General features: G+C 44.3%; 1 protein-coding gene across 4 annotated transcripts in view; it reads left to right on the forward strand.

The window, feature by feature from the left end:
- Positions 1 to 16,460, forward strand: part of UBXN1 (UBX domain protein 1) — a 75,513-nt gene extending 59,053 nt beyond the window's left edge. For all 4 annotated transcript variants that reach the window (XM_078766627.1, XM_078766628.1, XM_078766630.1 and 1 more), the window contains exons 3-9: positions 2,294 to 2,433; positions 3,005 to 3,101; positions 8,778 to 8,969; positions 9,125 to 9,176; positions 9,642 to 9,752; positions 10,000 to 10,216; positions 15,536 to 16,460. In XM_078766627.1, the coding sequence (XP_078622753.1) occupies positions 2,294 to 2,433; positions 3,005 to 3,101; positions 8,778 to 8,969; positions 9,125 to 9,176; positions 9,642 to 9,752; positions 10,000 to 10,216; positions 15,536 to 15,573 (847 nt within the window). In that variant the 3' untranslated portion in view covers positions 15,574 to 16,460. The remainder of the gene's footprint in view (positions 1 to 2,293; positions 2,434 to 3,004; positions 3,102 to 8,777; positions 8,970 to 9,124; positions 9,177 to 9,641; positions 9,753 to 9,999; positions 10,217 to 15,535) is intronic.
- The last annotated feature ends 1,345 nt before the right edge of the window (positions 16,461 to 17,805 follow it).

Raw genomic sequence — 17,805 nt, forward strand, 5'->3', positions numbered from 1 at the left:
ACCAAGACGACGAAAGACAGATAAGCCGCATCCGCGTACATTTGAACGACGTGACGTGTTATTTTTGTATTCATAATCTCCCTCGTATCGTGTTTGCTGTCAGTCGTGTGGGGACGTCCCGATTTAGAGTTATTAGATTTACCGGCGCGGCTTTTTCACTGTATTACTATTCGATAATAAATCCTAATATTATTTTCTATATATATATCTGAACGCAGTTTTCCTGGGTGTTTGATTTTAATAGATAAGGTTGCGGAGCCTTCGCTGTGTCCCGCCATTCCGCGCGTTTGTGTTGAACTTGAATCCGCCATTGAGTTTCGCCTCGGGAGTTAAAGTCTCGCAAATCGGCCATCCGTAACTGTGGTGTTAATCACAGTTGCGTAACAATATATATATATATATATATATATATATATATATATATATATATATATATATATATATATATATATATATATATATATATATATATATATATATATATATATATATATATACAGTGGTACCTCGGCTTACGAGTGCCCCAACGTACGAGTTTTTCGGGATACGAGCCGTCGCTCGGGCGGTTTGTTGCTTTGGGATACGAGCCGAGATCCGATGTACGAGCTCAAAAAATTAATTTTTTTGAATTTTCCGGTTGTGGCTTCCGGTTCCGGTCACGCGGTTATCTTGCCGTGAAAGCATCTCTGCTTGGATATAAAACACGCAATCGTCGAAATACATGAGCGAGGAATCTCCTTGCTCCAGCCGGTGACGTCATCGGCGGGGATCCCCGCCTCCAGAGTGGCTGGTCACGTGACCGCCAAAGCGTGTCGCGCGTGCGGGTATAATGAGCTACACCTGTGGATCACGTGACCACGGAAGCACGCCTCGCTTGAGAGGCATGGCTTTCGGTTTGCGTTTTGCTTTATAAGGCGCGATAAATGGGCTTTTGAGTGTTAGCGGTTCATGGCGTTGACGGTTCATGGCGGTTCATGGCGGTTGACGGTTCATGACGGTTCATGACGGTTCATGGCGTTGACGGTCAAAAACCCATTACATCAATTTTACCAGGCACTGTACAGTAAGTACAGTGGACACCAAATGCACGGTGGAAGGCGAGAAGTAGAAGATCGTCCAAGACAAGTGAGAATAAGCCATACTTTGGAGGAGATGACGTCATTCGCTGGTCCGATAACCAAAGATGTGGTATAAAAAACCAGGTGAGCTAACAATGCAGCAATGAAGGAATTCGGCCAAGGCACCGGCACACAACGACCTACCTACATCGAAAGACTCAATGCCAATGGTGACAGAAGCCAAGACGGCCGGCTTAAACACCGCCGAAAGACCACGGTGTACCAACTTACGATGCAGAACATCTTGCACTTAATATGATGACAACAGGTGCCATCCTCTGACGTACCATTACAGGTACAGGTACAGTACACGTGAGCACAGAGCAAAAGTTCACTGAAACCGAGTTTAAGAAAAAAGAAAAAACACCTCGTGGTCCGTGCTCGATATCCGAGTTTCAATCTTTTCAAACACATGATGCTCTCGGTCACGGTATCTCCTGCGAGCTGCTTCTCCTTCAACCACACAAACAACAACTTCTCCATATCTTCATGGATAGAGGTCCGGAGCTTTGAAATAATCGTAACGCCCTTGGCTGGCGTTATAGCCTTTATGGACTCCTTCTGCTTCAAAATCGTACATATCGTAGAAGGAGTACGATCGTACTGCCTCGCCAAGTCGACAACACGCACACCTCACCTGGCATGCTCTTCTCCTCTGCTTAATAAAACCAGTTTATTTCTTTACATTCTCTTGTATTATGTACAGTATATACGAGGTCGTGCTTGTTTATACATTATTTGTTATTTATAAAGTACATTTTTGTTATTTAAAAGCACCTAACAAAAAAAATTGGTGTTTTTTTTTTGAGGCTGGAATGGATTAATAGCATTTCAATGCATTTGAATGGGAAAATTTGCTTTGACTTACGAGCGATTTGGCTTACGAGCTCCGTCACGGAACGGATTAAACTCGTAAGCCGAGGTACCACTGTATATATATATATATATATATATATATATATATATATATATATATATATATATATGTATGGCTAACCGAAGAAACACATTAGCGAAGGGGGAGAGAAGGGAGCTGCATATTTGGAAAATATTAGTTAGATCGTTAAGAATCCTTTTGAAATGTAATTTGGACCGTGCAAAGCTAACAATATAACCTGATGGTGGACTTGTGGGGGGGCAGTTGCACAACCAGTCGTTGCACGGTGTTTGTGAAGGTTGTTTGAGCACTCAAATGATCCGGACATAGACGAGCCCTACACGCCACCTGCAGACATCGAGCTCTGCTCCACTGCAACCCCCACTGCCGAAGTACAAGAACCACGCACAGATGTGACACCGGAAGACTTGTGTGCAGGTATTTTGTGCTGTCCCTCTGCTTGTTGACAGTATTGGGGATTGTGTGATTGTGGGGGAAACGGGCATATGGGTGCTGTGCTCTCTGCTAGTTTATTCCAGTTAATCGACGCCTTTTTCTTTTCACCCACGGAATGTTTAAGGTTCCTTTATTTTATCTTATTTATATATATATTTTGCTCTTCTGCTTGGGCTGTTCAGGCTCAGGGGTGTTTTCACTTGGTTGAAGAAACTTTTTAAGAGTGTGTCTGTATGTGTCATGTGCACGCACACACAGATGGAATTATTATTAAACGGGTTTTCACTTTTGTCATCAATTCCAGCTTGCACAAAAGATAATTTGATAACGTTTCATATTTGGGATGCTTTGAACCCATTATGCCATTTCTATAGCTCATGAATTGTTTTCTGAAGATGTATTGTGTGTAATGAGCATCCTGAAGATGTATCCTGTGATTTAAAAACCAGTCTAAACCTGATAGGTGCAAATGTACTGTTCAGGTGAAAATTTAAAGCGCTTTTAATGACCCTGTAACAAATGCAAACCTCACTGTTACCATATTTGTGACTAGATGAGGAAGTGGATGTTGAGGAAGAATCTGCGAGTATCGTGGATACGGAATCTCAGGAAATGCTGTCGGAGGAAGAGAAGAAGGAAAAGGTTAAGAGGTAAGTGTTCCATTTGAACAGTGGAATATTACATGGGGGAGAAGAGAGATGAAGTCACACTTTGGGAAAAACAGTAGAAAAACAGAACAGTAGAAAAAGTTAAGTTTAATGCTTTGGCAATTTTCATATTTCCTTGTGTAAATATGGAGAAGGAGGGAGCCTTGCTTAAAGCTTAGTTACAAGATATACGCTTAGTTTTAAGAATAGGTAATTTCTTAAAATTTTAAAGGTTCACTCCAGATTTCGACACTTGCATAGTCTACCAGATCCGATCCTCAAATCTGAAGACAGATTTTGATTACTGCATAAACTTGAATTAGTCTGAGAGAGGGCATCGTGGTTCTAAGGCAAGGCATGTTTTATTAGGCCGAAACAAAATGACGGATTAAGACCCCTGCGAGGTGAATGTGGGCTCACTAAGGATAAGCCTGTTTTTGTTTTCAATTTAAGCCTGTTATTATTATCTTCAAAAGGGGTGTTTAAATTTACCTAAACACTCAGTTTTCACTCATACATTCATTCACCACCTTAGGCTTAGAGCTCCCTTAGTATGCGTGCAAAGTTTCGGGCTGCTAGGTTTCATGGTTTTGGAGTTATGGAGGAGACACTGACTGACTGACACACTCACATTTATTATATGTATCGATAGATATATTTTGAAAGGAGGAGCTAGAACACAGAACAGAGCAGGATGTAACAGAATGAAAATAACAGTAGAAAGAAGGACAGGGGAACACACTAACAGCAGGGTTTAGGGACAAAATCGAGGGAGACATAGAGGGATAACAGACATGGGGAAGAATGGGGTGAGGGGATAATGTTGGTTGAAAATATAATGGTTGTGGATGGGGGATGACCTGAGATGGTGGTGAGAAGTCGTCTTGAAACCCATGAAGTCGTGAAGAAAACAGAATCTACCGATCTTTCTGCAATGTGAAAGTCGTCTTCTTCTTTCGTATGCAGCACAGGGCTGTGGGGTAGCAGCATCTGGATGAGGATGTGCCGCTGATGCAGTGCCCCCTGTAGGTTATGGCAGGAATTTGTAACTGGTGATAACTCGCCTACTCTTCATGAGCGACACCATGGGATCTTTAACGTCCACTGTCCACCAACTAATGCCGGTAGACGGAACACCCAGTTGATTGTCCATACAAGGGATGACACACACACACACACACACACACACACACACACACACACACACACACACACACACACACACACACACACACACACACACACACCACCCTGCATGTGAAACACCGGGATGACAGTTTGTAGCTGAGTCGGGATATCTGAACCCAGGCTGGACAGCTTAGAGGCGAGTGTTTGTGCCTTTATGCCATTCTTCAGATCCCTCTTTTCTTTCTTTATCTTTCTTGTCGATGCTACCATATCTCTATTGATCGGCTGTGTCGTTTTATACTCCTTGACACAATATTGCTTGTTCATAAACATGAATGACTGACTGTTTTGTCATCAAATTTTGGTAATACCCCAAAACGTATGATGGCACACTGAATTTGTAGATTTTTTGCCAGAGAATTAAGAAGCTGAGATTACCCCTGCCAGAGGAGAGGATATTGCATTTTGGTCCATTTGTTTGTCTGTCTGCCCATAATGTGCTAACATAGGCCACTTGGCCTATGTACAATGTACATTGGCAATTGGCAATTGGCAATAACATTGGCAATGTACAAAAGAGCACGCACAGCTGTAAGGACGAAGGACGGGAACAGTGGTGAGTTTGAGGTGAAGGTGGGAGTGCATCAGGGGTCGGTACTAAGTCCATTACTATTTGTAGCTGTGATGGAGGTGCTGGCTCAGACCGTAAAGGAGGGTTTACCGTGGGAGTTGTTGTATGCAGATGATCTGGTGTTGATTGCGGAAAGTATGGATGGACTGAAGGAAAAGATGAACAAGTGGAAGGAATGTATGGAGACAAAAGGTCTGAAGGTGAATATCGGAAAGACAAAGGTGATGGCAAGTGGTAAAGCATGTGGTGAGGTGGAAAGAACTGGGAAGTGGCCGTGTGCTGTGTGTAGGAAGGGTGTCGGGGTGAACTCCATTCAATGTACAATGTGTGCTGAGTGGGTTCATCAAAAATGTAGTGGTCTGAGAGGGTCATTAACCAGTGTGGCAGCTACATTCAAATGTAAGGTGTGCACAGAGGGAGCTGCAGATGGAGGAAATGTTGAGTTGGATCTTGGAGACGGCGTGAAGCTGGAAGGTGTGAAAACATTTTGCTACCTCGGAGACATGCTGAATGGAGAAGGTGGATCAGACTCGGCAACGGTTGCTCGAGTGAGATGTGCATGGAAGAAGTTTCGGGAACTGAGTGGCGTGCTGATGAGGAGGAGAGTGTCGCTGAAGCTGAAGGGAAAGGTGTATGCTGCATGTGTGAGAAGTGTTATGATTTATGGGAGCGAGACATGGGTAATGAACGTAGAGCAGCAACGAAGGCTGGAAAGGGTGGAAATGCGAATGGTTCGATGGATGTGCGGAGTATCGTTGAGAGAGAGGAAGACAAATGATGAATTGCGAAAGATGATGGGAATATTGCCTGTGATTGATGCTGTGAAGAGGAACAGGTTGAGATGGTTTGGTCATGTATTGAGGAAGGATGAAAGTGACTGGTTGAGAAGAGTGATGGAAGTTAATGTAGAAGGAAGTAGAGGACGGGGAAGACCGAGAAAGACTTGGCTAAAGATGGTGGAAGAAGAAATGCGGGCAAGGGGGTTAACAAGGAGAGATGCAGAAAATAGGGCAAAATGGAGAAGATTGTCATGGGGACCGCAAGGCTAACCCCCGCTCTAGCAGGGAACATGGCCTTAAAATGCATGTTGTTGTGTTGTTGTATAGGCCACAAATTCCACCTGGTCCTGGTAGTAGCCAGTATTACACATTATCATTTTAAAACTGAGTGGCTCTATAAAGTACATATTATTGCAACTAGAGAGATACCCGTGCTACGCACGGGTGGGAGGCCAGAAGCAAACAGGCAATGCAGATACAGCGAATGCTAAAGCATGAAACCAATAAATTCCACATTCCTGTAGCACCTTCAGTCTCACGTCAGACATGGACAGCAAGTTCGAGAAGGACTTCCATGAAAAATGTACCCGTTCGCAAACAAACGGGTACGTTCACGTATAGAAACATCGATCGTGGGACCGTGGTGAATCTGCATATGGCGATGGGAAAATATCAGAAATTGAAGGGTTTTTTTTATTTTAAACGATTCATATAAACATCCGTTGAATCATATCACACGCAAATCATCAAAATCTAAACAGTATCTTTCGAATTTCAATAAAAGCCACATCACTGTTCATATCGGTAAATATTATTCCATCGTGTTTCAAATCGTGATCGATACACTATGATCGTGATGATCGTGATTGTGAATCGTGACCGATAATCGTGTTCACAATCACTATGACATATGTACTCCCGATACGTGTACAAAATTCCCGAAACGTGTAACTGTACCAAATCAACATTTAAAAGGATTTTGAGCAGATAGCTGTTATGGCCTTGGCAAGATCGATGGAGACAGCGATCTGTCAGCGATCGATGGAGACATGTTGCTTTCCCGGGTGCCGCCGTTTGTGCGTCGTCACAATGAGAACAATGAACGTTATGCGAATGTTATGCGGGAGTCCAAACCTGAGAATGCTGGAGACTAAAGCTGAAATTGGGAAAACTAAATAGCCTATTTTACTCCTGGCGATCCCAGGATTATTCACCCAAAATATCTTTGCGATTGGTTCAGCAGTTTTTACGGTATCTTCGAACAGACAGACAGACATTTGGTGAATTATAGTATGATGCGATTACATCTAAAAAGTATGTAGTATTAAGAATGTAAGTGCATCTATAAAGTACGTGCTATAAAAAAATACATTTACCTCGATGGAATACGTGTAGTCGTGCATCTTCAAAATATGAACTCTACATCTATAAAAGATATACGATTGAAACGTCAATTTACACCATAAAACCGAAAAGGTCTGTTTTTTATGAGGTCTGATGAGGACAAATTGATTCGATTTTAGTGAAGATTTCGATAGGATATTTTATTTTTATTTTTCAAGTGATTCTTCACAGTTGAGAGATAGGGTCAAAAACGATATATAGCATGATATTCCCAAAAGTTGTGGACGGATTATTACAAAACTTGGTGGATGAGTTGGGGAGGTGATAAGAACAAGCCAATTTCATTTTGGCGCAGATCCGGCCTGTCATTGGGATAAATAAATAAAAAAACCACCTTTAGAGGCCATTTTGTCCCCGCAAAGCGGGGGTTGGCCTTTTTCGGGAACCGTGGTTGTTGTTGTTTTTTTGGTCCCCTTTTTGAAGCAATGTTTTACGGCCGGATGCCCTTCCTGACGCCAACCCTTTTTGCCGCCTTTAACGACAAACAGGGAATTACCAGTGAACTGGTACTCAATTGTGAACTCCATTCAGTGTACAATGTGCGCTGAGTGGGTTCATCAAAAATGTAGTGGTCTGAGAGGGCCATTAACCAGTGTGGCAGCTACATTCAAATGTAAGGTGTGCACAGAGGGAGCTGCAGATGGAGGAAATGTTGAGTTGGATCTTGGAGACGGCGTGAAGCTGGAAGGTGTGAAAACATTTTGCTACCTCGGAGACATGCTGAATGGAGAAGGTGGATCAGACTCGGCAACGGTTGCTCGAGTGAGATGTGCATGGAAGAAGTTTCGGGAATTGAGTGGCGTGCTGATGATGAGGGGAATGTCGTTGAAGCTGAAGGGAAAGGTGTATGCTGCATGTGTGAGAAGTGTTATGATTTATGGGAGCGAGACATGGGTCATGAACGTAGAGCAGCAACGAAGGTTGGAAAGGGTGGAAATGCGAATGGTTCGACGGATGTGCGTAGTATCGTTGAGAGAACCACCGTTTAGAGGCCATTTTTCCCCGCAAAGCGGGGGTTGGCCTTTTCGGGGACCATGGTTGTTGTTGTTTTTTGGTCCCCTTTTTGAAGCAATGTTTTACGGCGACCATAAAAGAACTAAGGAAGACAAATGATATCGTTGAGAGAGAGGAAGACAAATGATGAATTGCAAAAGATGATGGGAATAGAGCCTGTGATTGATGCTGTGAAGAGGAACAGGTTGAGATGGTTTGGTCATGTGTTGAGGAAGGATGAAAGTGACTGGTTGAGAAGAGTGATGGAAGTTAATGTAGAAGGAAGTAGAGGACGGGGAAGACCGAGAAAGACTTGGCTAAAGATGGTCGAAGAAGAAATGCGGGCAAGGGGGTTAACAAGGAGAGATGCAGAAAATAGGGCAAAATGGAGAAGATTGTCATGGGGACCGCAAGGCTAACACCCGCTCTAGCAGGGAAAATGGCCTTTAAAATGCATGTTGTTGTTGTTGTTGTTGTTGGTACTCAATTAGCCGACCTCGGAAGGATGACAGGCTGAGTCAACCCCCCTGGCATTAATTCAGCGATCGTTCAGCGATGTCATTGGGATACAAAACGTAAACTGTTCAGCATGGCAGAGGTGTGCGTCCTACAAAATGCCATTATAGTTGCGAATTCAAAGATTTGTACTCGGCCAAATCTGCAACATGTTTGAGTGGAATCTTAAATTGAGGATTCTGCTTATTTTTCACTCAAGATCATTCTCAATGTCGCCATGCCATGCAGACTCGAGCAGCGGTTGCAGCACGCACGAATCGAGCGAGAAGAGCGAGAGCGGCAGGCCGAGGTGGAGAGGGAGAAGCAGCGACGTCGTGATGGCCAGGAAATGGGCTCTGCCCGCGAGCGCCTCCGCGATCTCGAGATGCAGCAGCTGGTGGAACAGCGCACACGTGAGAAACAAGAGGAGAAGCTCGCAAGGTGCAACCCGGGAGCATTCATTATTTGGTTTGAAGTCAGAATGTTCCGTTGAAGTGGCACCGTTTGCTAGGAAGATTGTAATTGCCATTGTCTTGATGCTCAATACAAAGTGCTCCCCTTTGTGACTTAATCACTTTGTTGTGCTTGTTTTGCAGGCAGCGAGTAAAAGATAAAATAGCTCGTGATAAGGCTGAGCGAGCCATGAAGGTACTGTATGAGGGAGGAGTCCTCTACTAATACATGAAAACGTCACATGTTCTTTTCTCTTGTGGTTGATGCTGTAGAAGACCTTGCATGTACTATAGGCCGCATTAACAAAGGACATGGGCCCCTTAAGAGGTCACAGTACGCTGTTTAAGTTGTTCTGTTAACTTTGCATCAATTGAGGATGTATTTGGGAATTTGCGTGGTGGCAGAAAGGTGGGGTATGTTTTGAAGGTGTGCACACCGTGGATCTCATCGATGATGGCGCCTCCAACCCGATCCTTTTTATTTATTTATTATTTTTGTTATTTTTTTTTCCTTAGTTCTATTTGCCCGTGAATATTTGTATAATTGATTACAGACTGTAAATGCTCTATTAACCAGTAGTTTGTACTTCAATATCAGCAATAACAAAGTGTCATTCAACTTTCGAGGCAGAATGACATCTTATTCCCCTGTATTCGGCAGTTTGGACACGGTTGTGAAGAGCAGGCCGAACTGTCCACAGCACCAATGTCCGTGCCTATGCCCAGCGTTGAAGGGAAAGCACCAAAAGAGTACAACGAGTGTCGGATACAGGTGCTGCCCCCATTTGCCCTGCCCCTCCCTCTTCCACTACCACCCCCCCCCCCCCCCCCCAATCTAATTTGTACGCTTCGGTGCTGATCATGTCAAATCTATTATCATATTGCTTTGTGATCTTTGGATAATAGCATGAAGGTTTCTTGGTGAGGTCTACCTCGTATGAGTCTCCCTTTCTGATACCACACCCAAGACTACCCCCTCACTCCTCCCCCTTTCTCCACACACCACATCCCAACCGCAGTTCCGATTGCCTGATGGCAAACAGCTCACGGGTGTATTTGGTGCACGCGAGAGCCTTGCCTCAGTACGACTATACCTGCAGCTGAACTGGACCCCTAAAGATGTGAATGAGGGCAGTTCGTACACTGATGGCAACAGCAACAACTTTGGCCTAATGACACCCTTCCCACGCCGAGTCTTCACAGAAGACGACATGGAAAAGCCCCTTGCAGAGCTTGGTAATGCCATGTCGAATTTCTGTATTTTTATCGTTGCATCATAATTGGAGTAAAAGTGGTCAATCTTGTGTGGTCAACTCCTGGAGCCAAGCAAAGGTGTTTGCATAGTACAGATGGACGGATGATTGAAGGGTTTTAACATCTCAAAATAGCGATTCGTCCGTTGCATTCTGGCCGCACGAAACACGTTTCACGGTAAACAGGTTGAACCGAGCTGGTTCCCTCAGCTGGTTACGCCATGCCGGTGGTGTGAAGGTAATAGGGTCAACCTCGATGGTTTTGGACGAAAATAAGGATGAAGCTTGTAATTGCATTCCACTTATCAACTTGTGTTGGACTGACATTTTCCACCAACAGTGGGTCTTTTTGTGCTTTTGAAGAGGTAAGGACAGGAAGTGTTTTGCATCAGCATCTACAGAACGAGAGATCACTTTCCTGGAGTAAAAGACGAGATGCTTGAGGATCAAGTATGTTGTGAGGAATAAAGAAGTTTTAAAAGCCCTCGGGGAGTGCCATTGTCATGGGGACCGCAAGGCTAACCCCCGCTCTAGCAGGGAAAAAGGCCTTAAAATGCATGTTGTTGTTGTTGTTGTTGTTGGGGAGTGCGAATGGACAAAACTCCAGGAGTGAATAATTTGCATCGGATGGTCAATGGAACTTTCGCCTCTAAGCTGTCTCGCATGAGTTTGAATCCCGGCCCAGCTATAAATTGCCATCCCGGCGTTACACGGGTAGGGTGATTCATCATTGTGTGTCATCCTTCAGATGGACGTTAAACAGGGCATCGCGTCTGCCAGGGTCAGTTGGTGGATGTTAAAGATCCCACGGTTTCGTTCACGAAGAATAGGTTAGCTATCGCCGGCACGCTGAACAAATTCTAAACTCCTGCCCCAGGTCATTATGAAACCCCTTACAAGTTTCAATAAACATACAGTAGCACATCACTGGAGAGAGGGGATACAATATTGTTTGCAGTTGTCTTGATGCTCGTTGCAAAGTGCAAAACTAGAATGGCACTCGGTGGAGCGCATACCTCTACCAAATGCCGGTATCCTCCGCCAGGCTGAGCACATAACGTTTTGGATCTGAATCTGGATCTTCACAAAAATCTGATCGGCTTGTTCTTGTCACTTGTCACTTGTCCACCTAGTTTTGTCTTAACTCGTCCACAACTTTTTAAAATATCGTGATAGATAACGTTTTTGGCCCCATTTCTCAATGGAGAAGAATCACTTTAAACAAACAAACCAAAAAAAAAAAACTCGTATCCGAATCTGGATTTGAGTCCATCAAAATCGAATCAATTCGTCCTTGTCACACACCCAACTTGTCCACCAAGTATCGGCCAAATCCGTCCATAACCTTTTGACATATCGTGCTCACAAACAAACACAGAGTGGTGAAAACAATCTCTGCTCACCTTTGGTGGTAGAGGTAGTAAGGTCAGATTTTGAGGGTTGTAGGTATTGCTGCATCACATCCGGTCCCATAAAGGAACCAACAACATACAACAACGTGCATTTTAAAGGGCATTTTCCCTGCTAGAGCGGGGGTTAGCCTTGCGGTCCCCATGACGATCTTCTCCATTTTGCCCTATTTTCTGCATCTCTCCTTGTTAACCCCCTTGCCCGCATTTCTTCTTCCACCATCTTCAGCCAAGTCTTTCTCGGTCTTCCCCGTCCTCTACTTCCTTCTACATTCATTTCCATCACTCTTCTCAACCAGTCACTTTCATCCTTCCTCAACACATGACCAAACCATCTCAACCTGTTCCTCTTCACAGCATCCATCACAGGCTCTATTCCTATCATTTTTCACAATTCATCATTTGTCTTCCTCTCTCTCAACGATACTCCGCACATCCACCGAACCATTCGCATTTCCACCCTTTCCAGCCTTCGTTGCTGCTCTACATTCATGACCCATGTCTCGCTCCCATAAATCATAACACTTCTCACACATGCAGCATACACCTTTCCTTTCAGCTTCAACGACACTCCCCTCCTCATCAGCACACCATTCCGTTCCCGAAACTTCTTCCATGCATCTCACTCTAGCAACCGTTGCCGAGTCTGATCCACCTTCTCCATTCAGCATGCCTCCGAGGTGACAAAATGTTTTCACACCTTCCAGCTTCATGCCGGCTCCAAGATCCAACTCAACATTTCCTCCATCTGCAGCTCCCTCTGTGCACACCTTACATTTGAATGTAGCTGCCACACTGGTTAATGACCCTCTCAGACCACTACATTTTTGATGAAATTTGATGTGATTAATGTTAGCTCTTTCACGAGCCTCGATCTTGTATACAAAAAAACCCCCCAAAAAACCCCCACTCAGCGCACATTGTACATTGAATGGAGTTCACTCCGACACCCTTCCTGCACACAGCACATGGCCATTTCCCAGTTCTTTCCACCTCACCACATGGCCATTTCCCAGTTCTTTCCACCTCACCACATGCTTTACCACTTGCCATCACCTTCGTCTTTCCTATATTCACCTTCAGACCTTTTGTCTCCATACATTCCTTCCACTTGTTCATCTTTTCCTTCAGTCCATCCATACTTTCCGCAATCAACACCAGATCATCTGCATACAACAACTCCCACGGTAAACCCTCCTTTACATTCTGAGCCAGCACCTCCATTACAGCTACAAATAGTAGTGGACTTAGTACCAACCCCTGATGCACTCCCACCTTCACCTCAAACTCACCACTGTTCCCGTGCTTCGTCCTTACAGCTGTGCGCGCTCTTTTGTACATTGCCATGTTTTAGGACCGGCAGAGTTGAACTCTGATCAACCATTCGTCCACTTCTAACTTCCTCAATGCCCATGTCAATACTTCGCGTGGAACCCCATCGAATTCTTTCTCCAGATCAACAAACCCAAGAAACAACTTCTTCCTCTTCTCCATGTACTTCTCCTGCAACTGCCTCACAATAAAGAGCGCGTCTGTCGTGCCTCTTCCTGGCATAAATCCAAACTGCATTTCGTCGATCTTCACCTTCTTCCTTATCCTCCTCTCCAACACCCTTTCCAATACCTTCATTCCATGCTCCAATAACTTTATCGCTCGGTACGAGCCACACTCCAGATGGTCACCTTTCCCCTTGTATAGAGGGACGAGGGTACTCAGTTCCCAATCCACTGGAATGCGCCCTTCTTTCACCACCAGATTACAGATCTCTGTCATTCTCTTCACACCCCAACTTCCTGCTGCCTTCAACATATCTCCCACAACTCCTGTCGGCCCTCCCACTTTTCTACTCTTCATTGCTTTTATCGCTTCCTCAACTTCCTTCTCAGTTATCTTCTCTGCCGGTCCTAAAACTGGCATCCCTGGTGTTGGGCTAGCGGCTAGGGTGCCGGCTTAGGATCTTAGGATCCTGGGTTCGAATCCCGGTCAATCGCTGAATTAACGCCAGGGGGGTTGACTCAGCCTGTCATCCTTCCGAGGTCGGCAAATTGAGTACCAGTTCACTGGTAATTCCCTGCTTGTCGTTAAAGGCGGCAAAAAGGGTTGGCGTCAGGAAGGGCATCCGGCCATAAAACATTGCTTCAAAAAGGGGACCGAAAAACAACAACAACCACGGTTCCCGAAAAAGGCCAACCCCCGCTTGCGGGGAAAAATGGCCTCTAAAGGTGGTTTTATTGCTTTTATCGCTTCCTCAACTTCCTTCTCAGTTATCTTCTCTGCCGGTCCTAAAACTGGGTTACTCTCTATGTTGCCATCCCATTCATTCTCTGCATTCAACAGCATTTCCATATATCTTTTCCATCTTCCTTTAATTCCATCTGGGTCCACAACGATTTATCCCACTTCATCCTTCAAGCAACTCACCCCCATCACATCACACCTCTCTTTCGCTATCTGCTTTGCAATCCTGAATACTGCTCTCTGACCCTCTTCCGAATCCAAGCGTTCTCCGAACATTTTCCTACATGCCTCCTGCGCCTTTGCTACCTCTTTCTTTGCAGCCTTCTTGGCTGCCTTATAACTTTCATGCTCTGCTTTTTCTGCTCCCGTACCCTTCGCCTTCTGCCACTCCTTGAACTTCTTCCTCTTCTCGTCAATCCTCTTTCCAACTTCATCATCCTACCACCATGTTTCCGTGTGCCTCGGTGGTCCTTTTGTCCATCCACATACCTCACCAACGGCTCCCAACAGACTATCTTTCATTGACATCCAACCACGTTCAAGGTCAACCACATCAACCAATACCCTACTCAGCCTCTCTTTTAATGCCTCCCTTACTGTCACCTCTTTCAACCTCCACACCTTCATTCTCGGTTGGTACTTCACTCGCTGAGCTCTCCTCGCACCTTTCACCCTTATGTCGCAGACAACCAAGTAGTGCTGTGAAACAGCCTCCTCCCCCGGGATCACCTTTGTGTCCCGGAGGTGCCCCCTATCTCGCCTACGCACCATCAGGTAGTCAACGGTTGTCGTCGACCCACCTGACGTGTGTGTAACAAACTTATTATCCTCTTTCTGGAACTGAGTATTACAAATCAACAAATCAGCTCCATCAGCAAACTCCAAAATCCTTTCACCTTCTCCATTTCTCACACCATATCCGTAACCCCCATGAACTCCCTCAAAACCATCCATACTCCTTCCCACATGTCCATTTAGGTCTCCTCCTACCACAACAACTTCCTCATCTTTCACGTTTTCCATCAGCTTCTCTATCGCACACCAGAACTTGTCCTTCTCTTCATCGCTCCGACCAACCTGTGGAGCATATCCCGAGATGACGTTCACCAAGAGCTTTCCAATCATCATTTTCACCATCATCAACCTATCACTCACTTCAGTCACACTCACCACACTGTCTACAAACTCCTCAGAAAACAGGACACCAACACCATTCACACCCTCCGGGCACCCTTGCCACACAAACTTGTATTTCTGTCCCTGCCTACCCTTCACCATTCTCACACCATTTCCCTTCCATCTCGTCTCTTGCACACAACATATGTCCACTCTTCTTCTGACCAATACTTCCACCACTTCTCCTGATCTCCCTGTCATTGTCCCTACAATCCATGTCCCAAACCTCAGAAACCGATCTCCACGTCGGGCTGTACCCTGCTCATATGTAGTGGTAATTGTCATGGTTCTCTTTTTATATATGATCAAAAATGTGACGTCATGTCATGGTCCATATAGGAACCGATGATCAAAAATGACCTCAGAATTAAATGTGTTCATGAACGTCAGATATAGTTCTGGGAAAAGTTTTTTTTTTTTTGTATAAATGTCAAACTCCACATTTCCTTGTCCTTCCTGTTGTTTTCTGCCTCTCGTAGGTTTGGTGCCCTCTGCACTGGTGGTGGTGACAAAATGAGTCTGGAAATGGGAAGCGGGTCACAGATGGGCGAAGGGTACGGAGGTAATGGCAAGTGTGTCGTGCGCGGGTGGGTGGTTGAAGCCGAGGGAATGATCACGGGTCGTCGGAGAGAACGTGCCGAACAAGCGTCGGGCATACATGTCCCATCGATGCGTTCGCCCTGAGCTCCGGCATATAAACAAGTTTTTTGAATAAAACAAATGTTCGCTTGGTGAATCGAAAAAGCATGTACAATGTATAAACGACTTGAACTATCATTTGCGGCGAATTCTCCGATGTAAATTTCGGTAATTATATTGATGATAAAACCAAACTGCCTTTTTTTTTTCTTTTTTTTTTACATTTTGCATCTTCGATGTACATTTGATTTTGTTTGTCTTTCCTCCTTTTTTTTCCTGATACGACACCAAGAGCGAATGTTTGTTTGTTTGTTTATTTTGTGTGCATTTTGTTTGTTTAACCGACAGGCAGACACTAACTTGCATTAAACGCCGAGTTTGTCGCTCCACTTCACGGTGGGAATGGCCGACGACGAGGAACACTACCTTGTGTTCTATGTAACCGTGTGCCCCCTTCCCCTGTGAAATGCAGTAATTATTCGTGTGGCAAGGCTTGGTGGCCGAGCTTAATACTAACTGGCAAAGGTCTGATGTGTTTCACAAGCTCGAGCTTTCATGTACGGACAATTACACCCAACTAGGCAGAGAGGGGGTCCCGTTTGTTCTCGAATATTCTCCTGGATATTATATCGTTGAAATGCCTGATGATTTTTGGTTTGTGCTTTGCAGTAGTTTTTTTTTGAAGTGAATATTGATTTTAATGCAATGATGCCGTATGATGCCAGCTTAAATAAATTTGCATTTTATGCAGGTGTTGCGAGCGTGCCCCATCAAGTCGGTTGTTTTGCTTCCCCAATCGAGCTGCACGCTGCGGGCGTCGCTGTCCGGCGATCGTTTGTGGTTTCTCGTGAAGTTGCTTTTCTTTCGTTGCTGCAGACCTGTGGACGATTACAGAGAGCAAAAAGTGAGGACATCAAAGCTCAAATTATCTTCTTCATCTTGTAACAACCCCAATTATTTATTCCTACCTTTTCGCCAAGTGGAGATGCTTGTTGCCCGAGTCAGTCACGAACCTGCTGACCAGGCTTGCCGTTCAACTGAAAGCGATTTGGGCAGCACTCAGTACTTTGTTCCAGTATAGTACCGGTATACGTTATTTTTACTTTTAAAAGCGGTTACCTTGTTAATTAAGCCTCCCCCCTATCTTAAACGTTGTAGGGTTTGTTTCTACAATTGGCGCCCCCAATTTTTTTAATGGTACCACAAGACCTTCATAGACGCACCTTTCCCCCCCTTCCCCAGGAGTACTAAACCATCATTTGGAATTTCTTTTAAATTATTATTATTATTTTCTTCCTGCACTCTCACACCAATGATCTAAATTCTAAACACTCCAAATTTCCAAATTGTATCAACCAGCAACGGTACCCGTCCTATGGGCGGGGCTTCAATTGGGAGGCCCAAATGAAAAGGTAAAATATCAGAAATTGAAGGCTTTTTTTACTTTAAACGATTCATATAAACATCCGTTAAATCACATCACACGCAAATCATCAAAATCTAAACAGTATTTGTAGAATTTCAATAAAAGCCACATCACTGTTCATATCGGTAAATATTATTCTATCGTGTTTCGAATTTGGGCAATGGGCTCTCCAATATTTGATGTGTTCACGGTTTGAATTACGTAACGTAACGTTTGTGACGTTGTTTTCATTGTGACAATATTTTCATTGTGACGATGTTTGTGTTCACGGTAGTGTTTGATGTGACGGTGTGAACGTAATTTAGTAATGTTTTTCGTTTTTATTTTCGTAATCGTTTAATGAACCTTTAATGTTTAATGAACGTTTAATGTTTAATGAACGTATAATGTTTAATGAGCGTAAGAATGAGCGTAATGATCATTAAATGAATGAATGAATGCAATGAATAATTCGATGCGAAGCGAAAGACGCCTCAGAGCTGTCACATTTACAATCGCTATGCCGTATGTACTCCCCATACGTGTTTCCTTCATTGGAAAAACTACCAAGTCAACAGTTAAAAGGATTTTGAGCCAATAGGTGTTACGGCCTTGGCAAGATCGATGGAGACAGCGATCTGTTAGCTTATACACCGCCCAAATAGCTATGTGGAATTCTCTCACGTAGAGATTAAACTCACGTCG

The sequence above is a fragment of the Myxine glutinosa genome, chromosome 12 (genome assembly GCF_964187855.1).
Source record: "Myxine glutinosa chromosome 12, kmMyxGlut1.1, whole genome shotgun sequence".
Taxonomy (NCBI): domain Eukaryota; kingdom Metazoa; phylum Chordata; class Myxini; order Myxiniformes; family Myxinidae; genus Myxine; species Myxine glutinosa.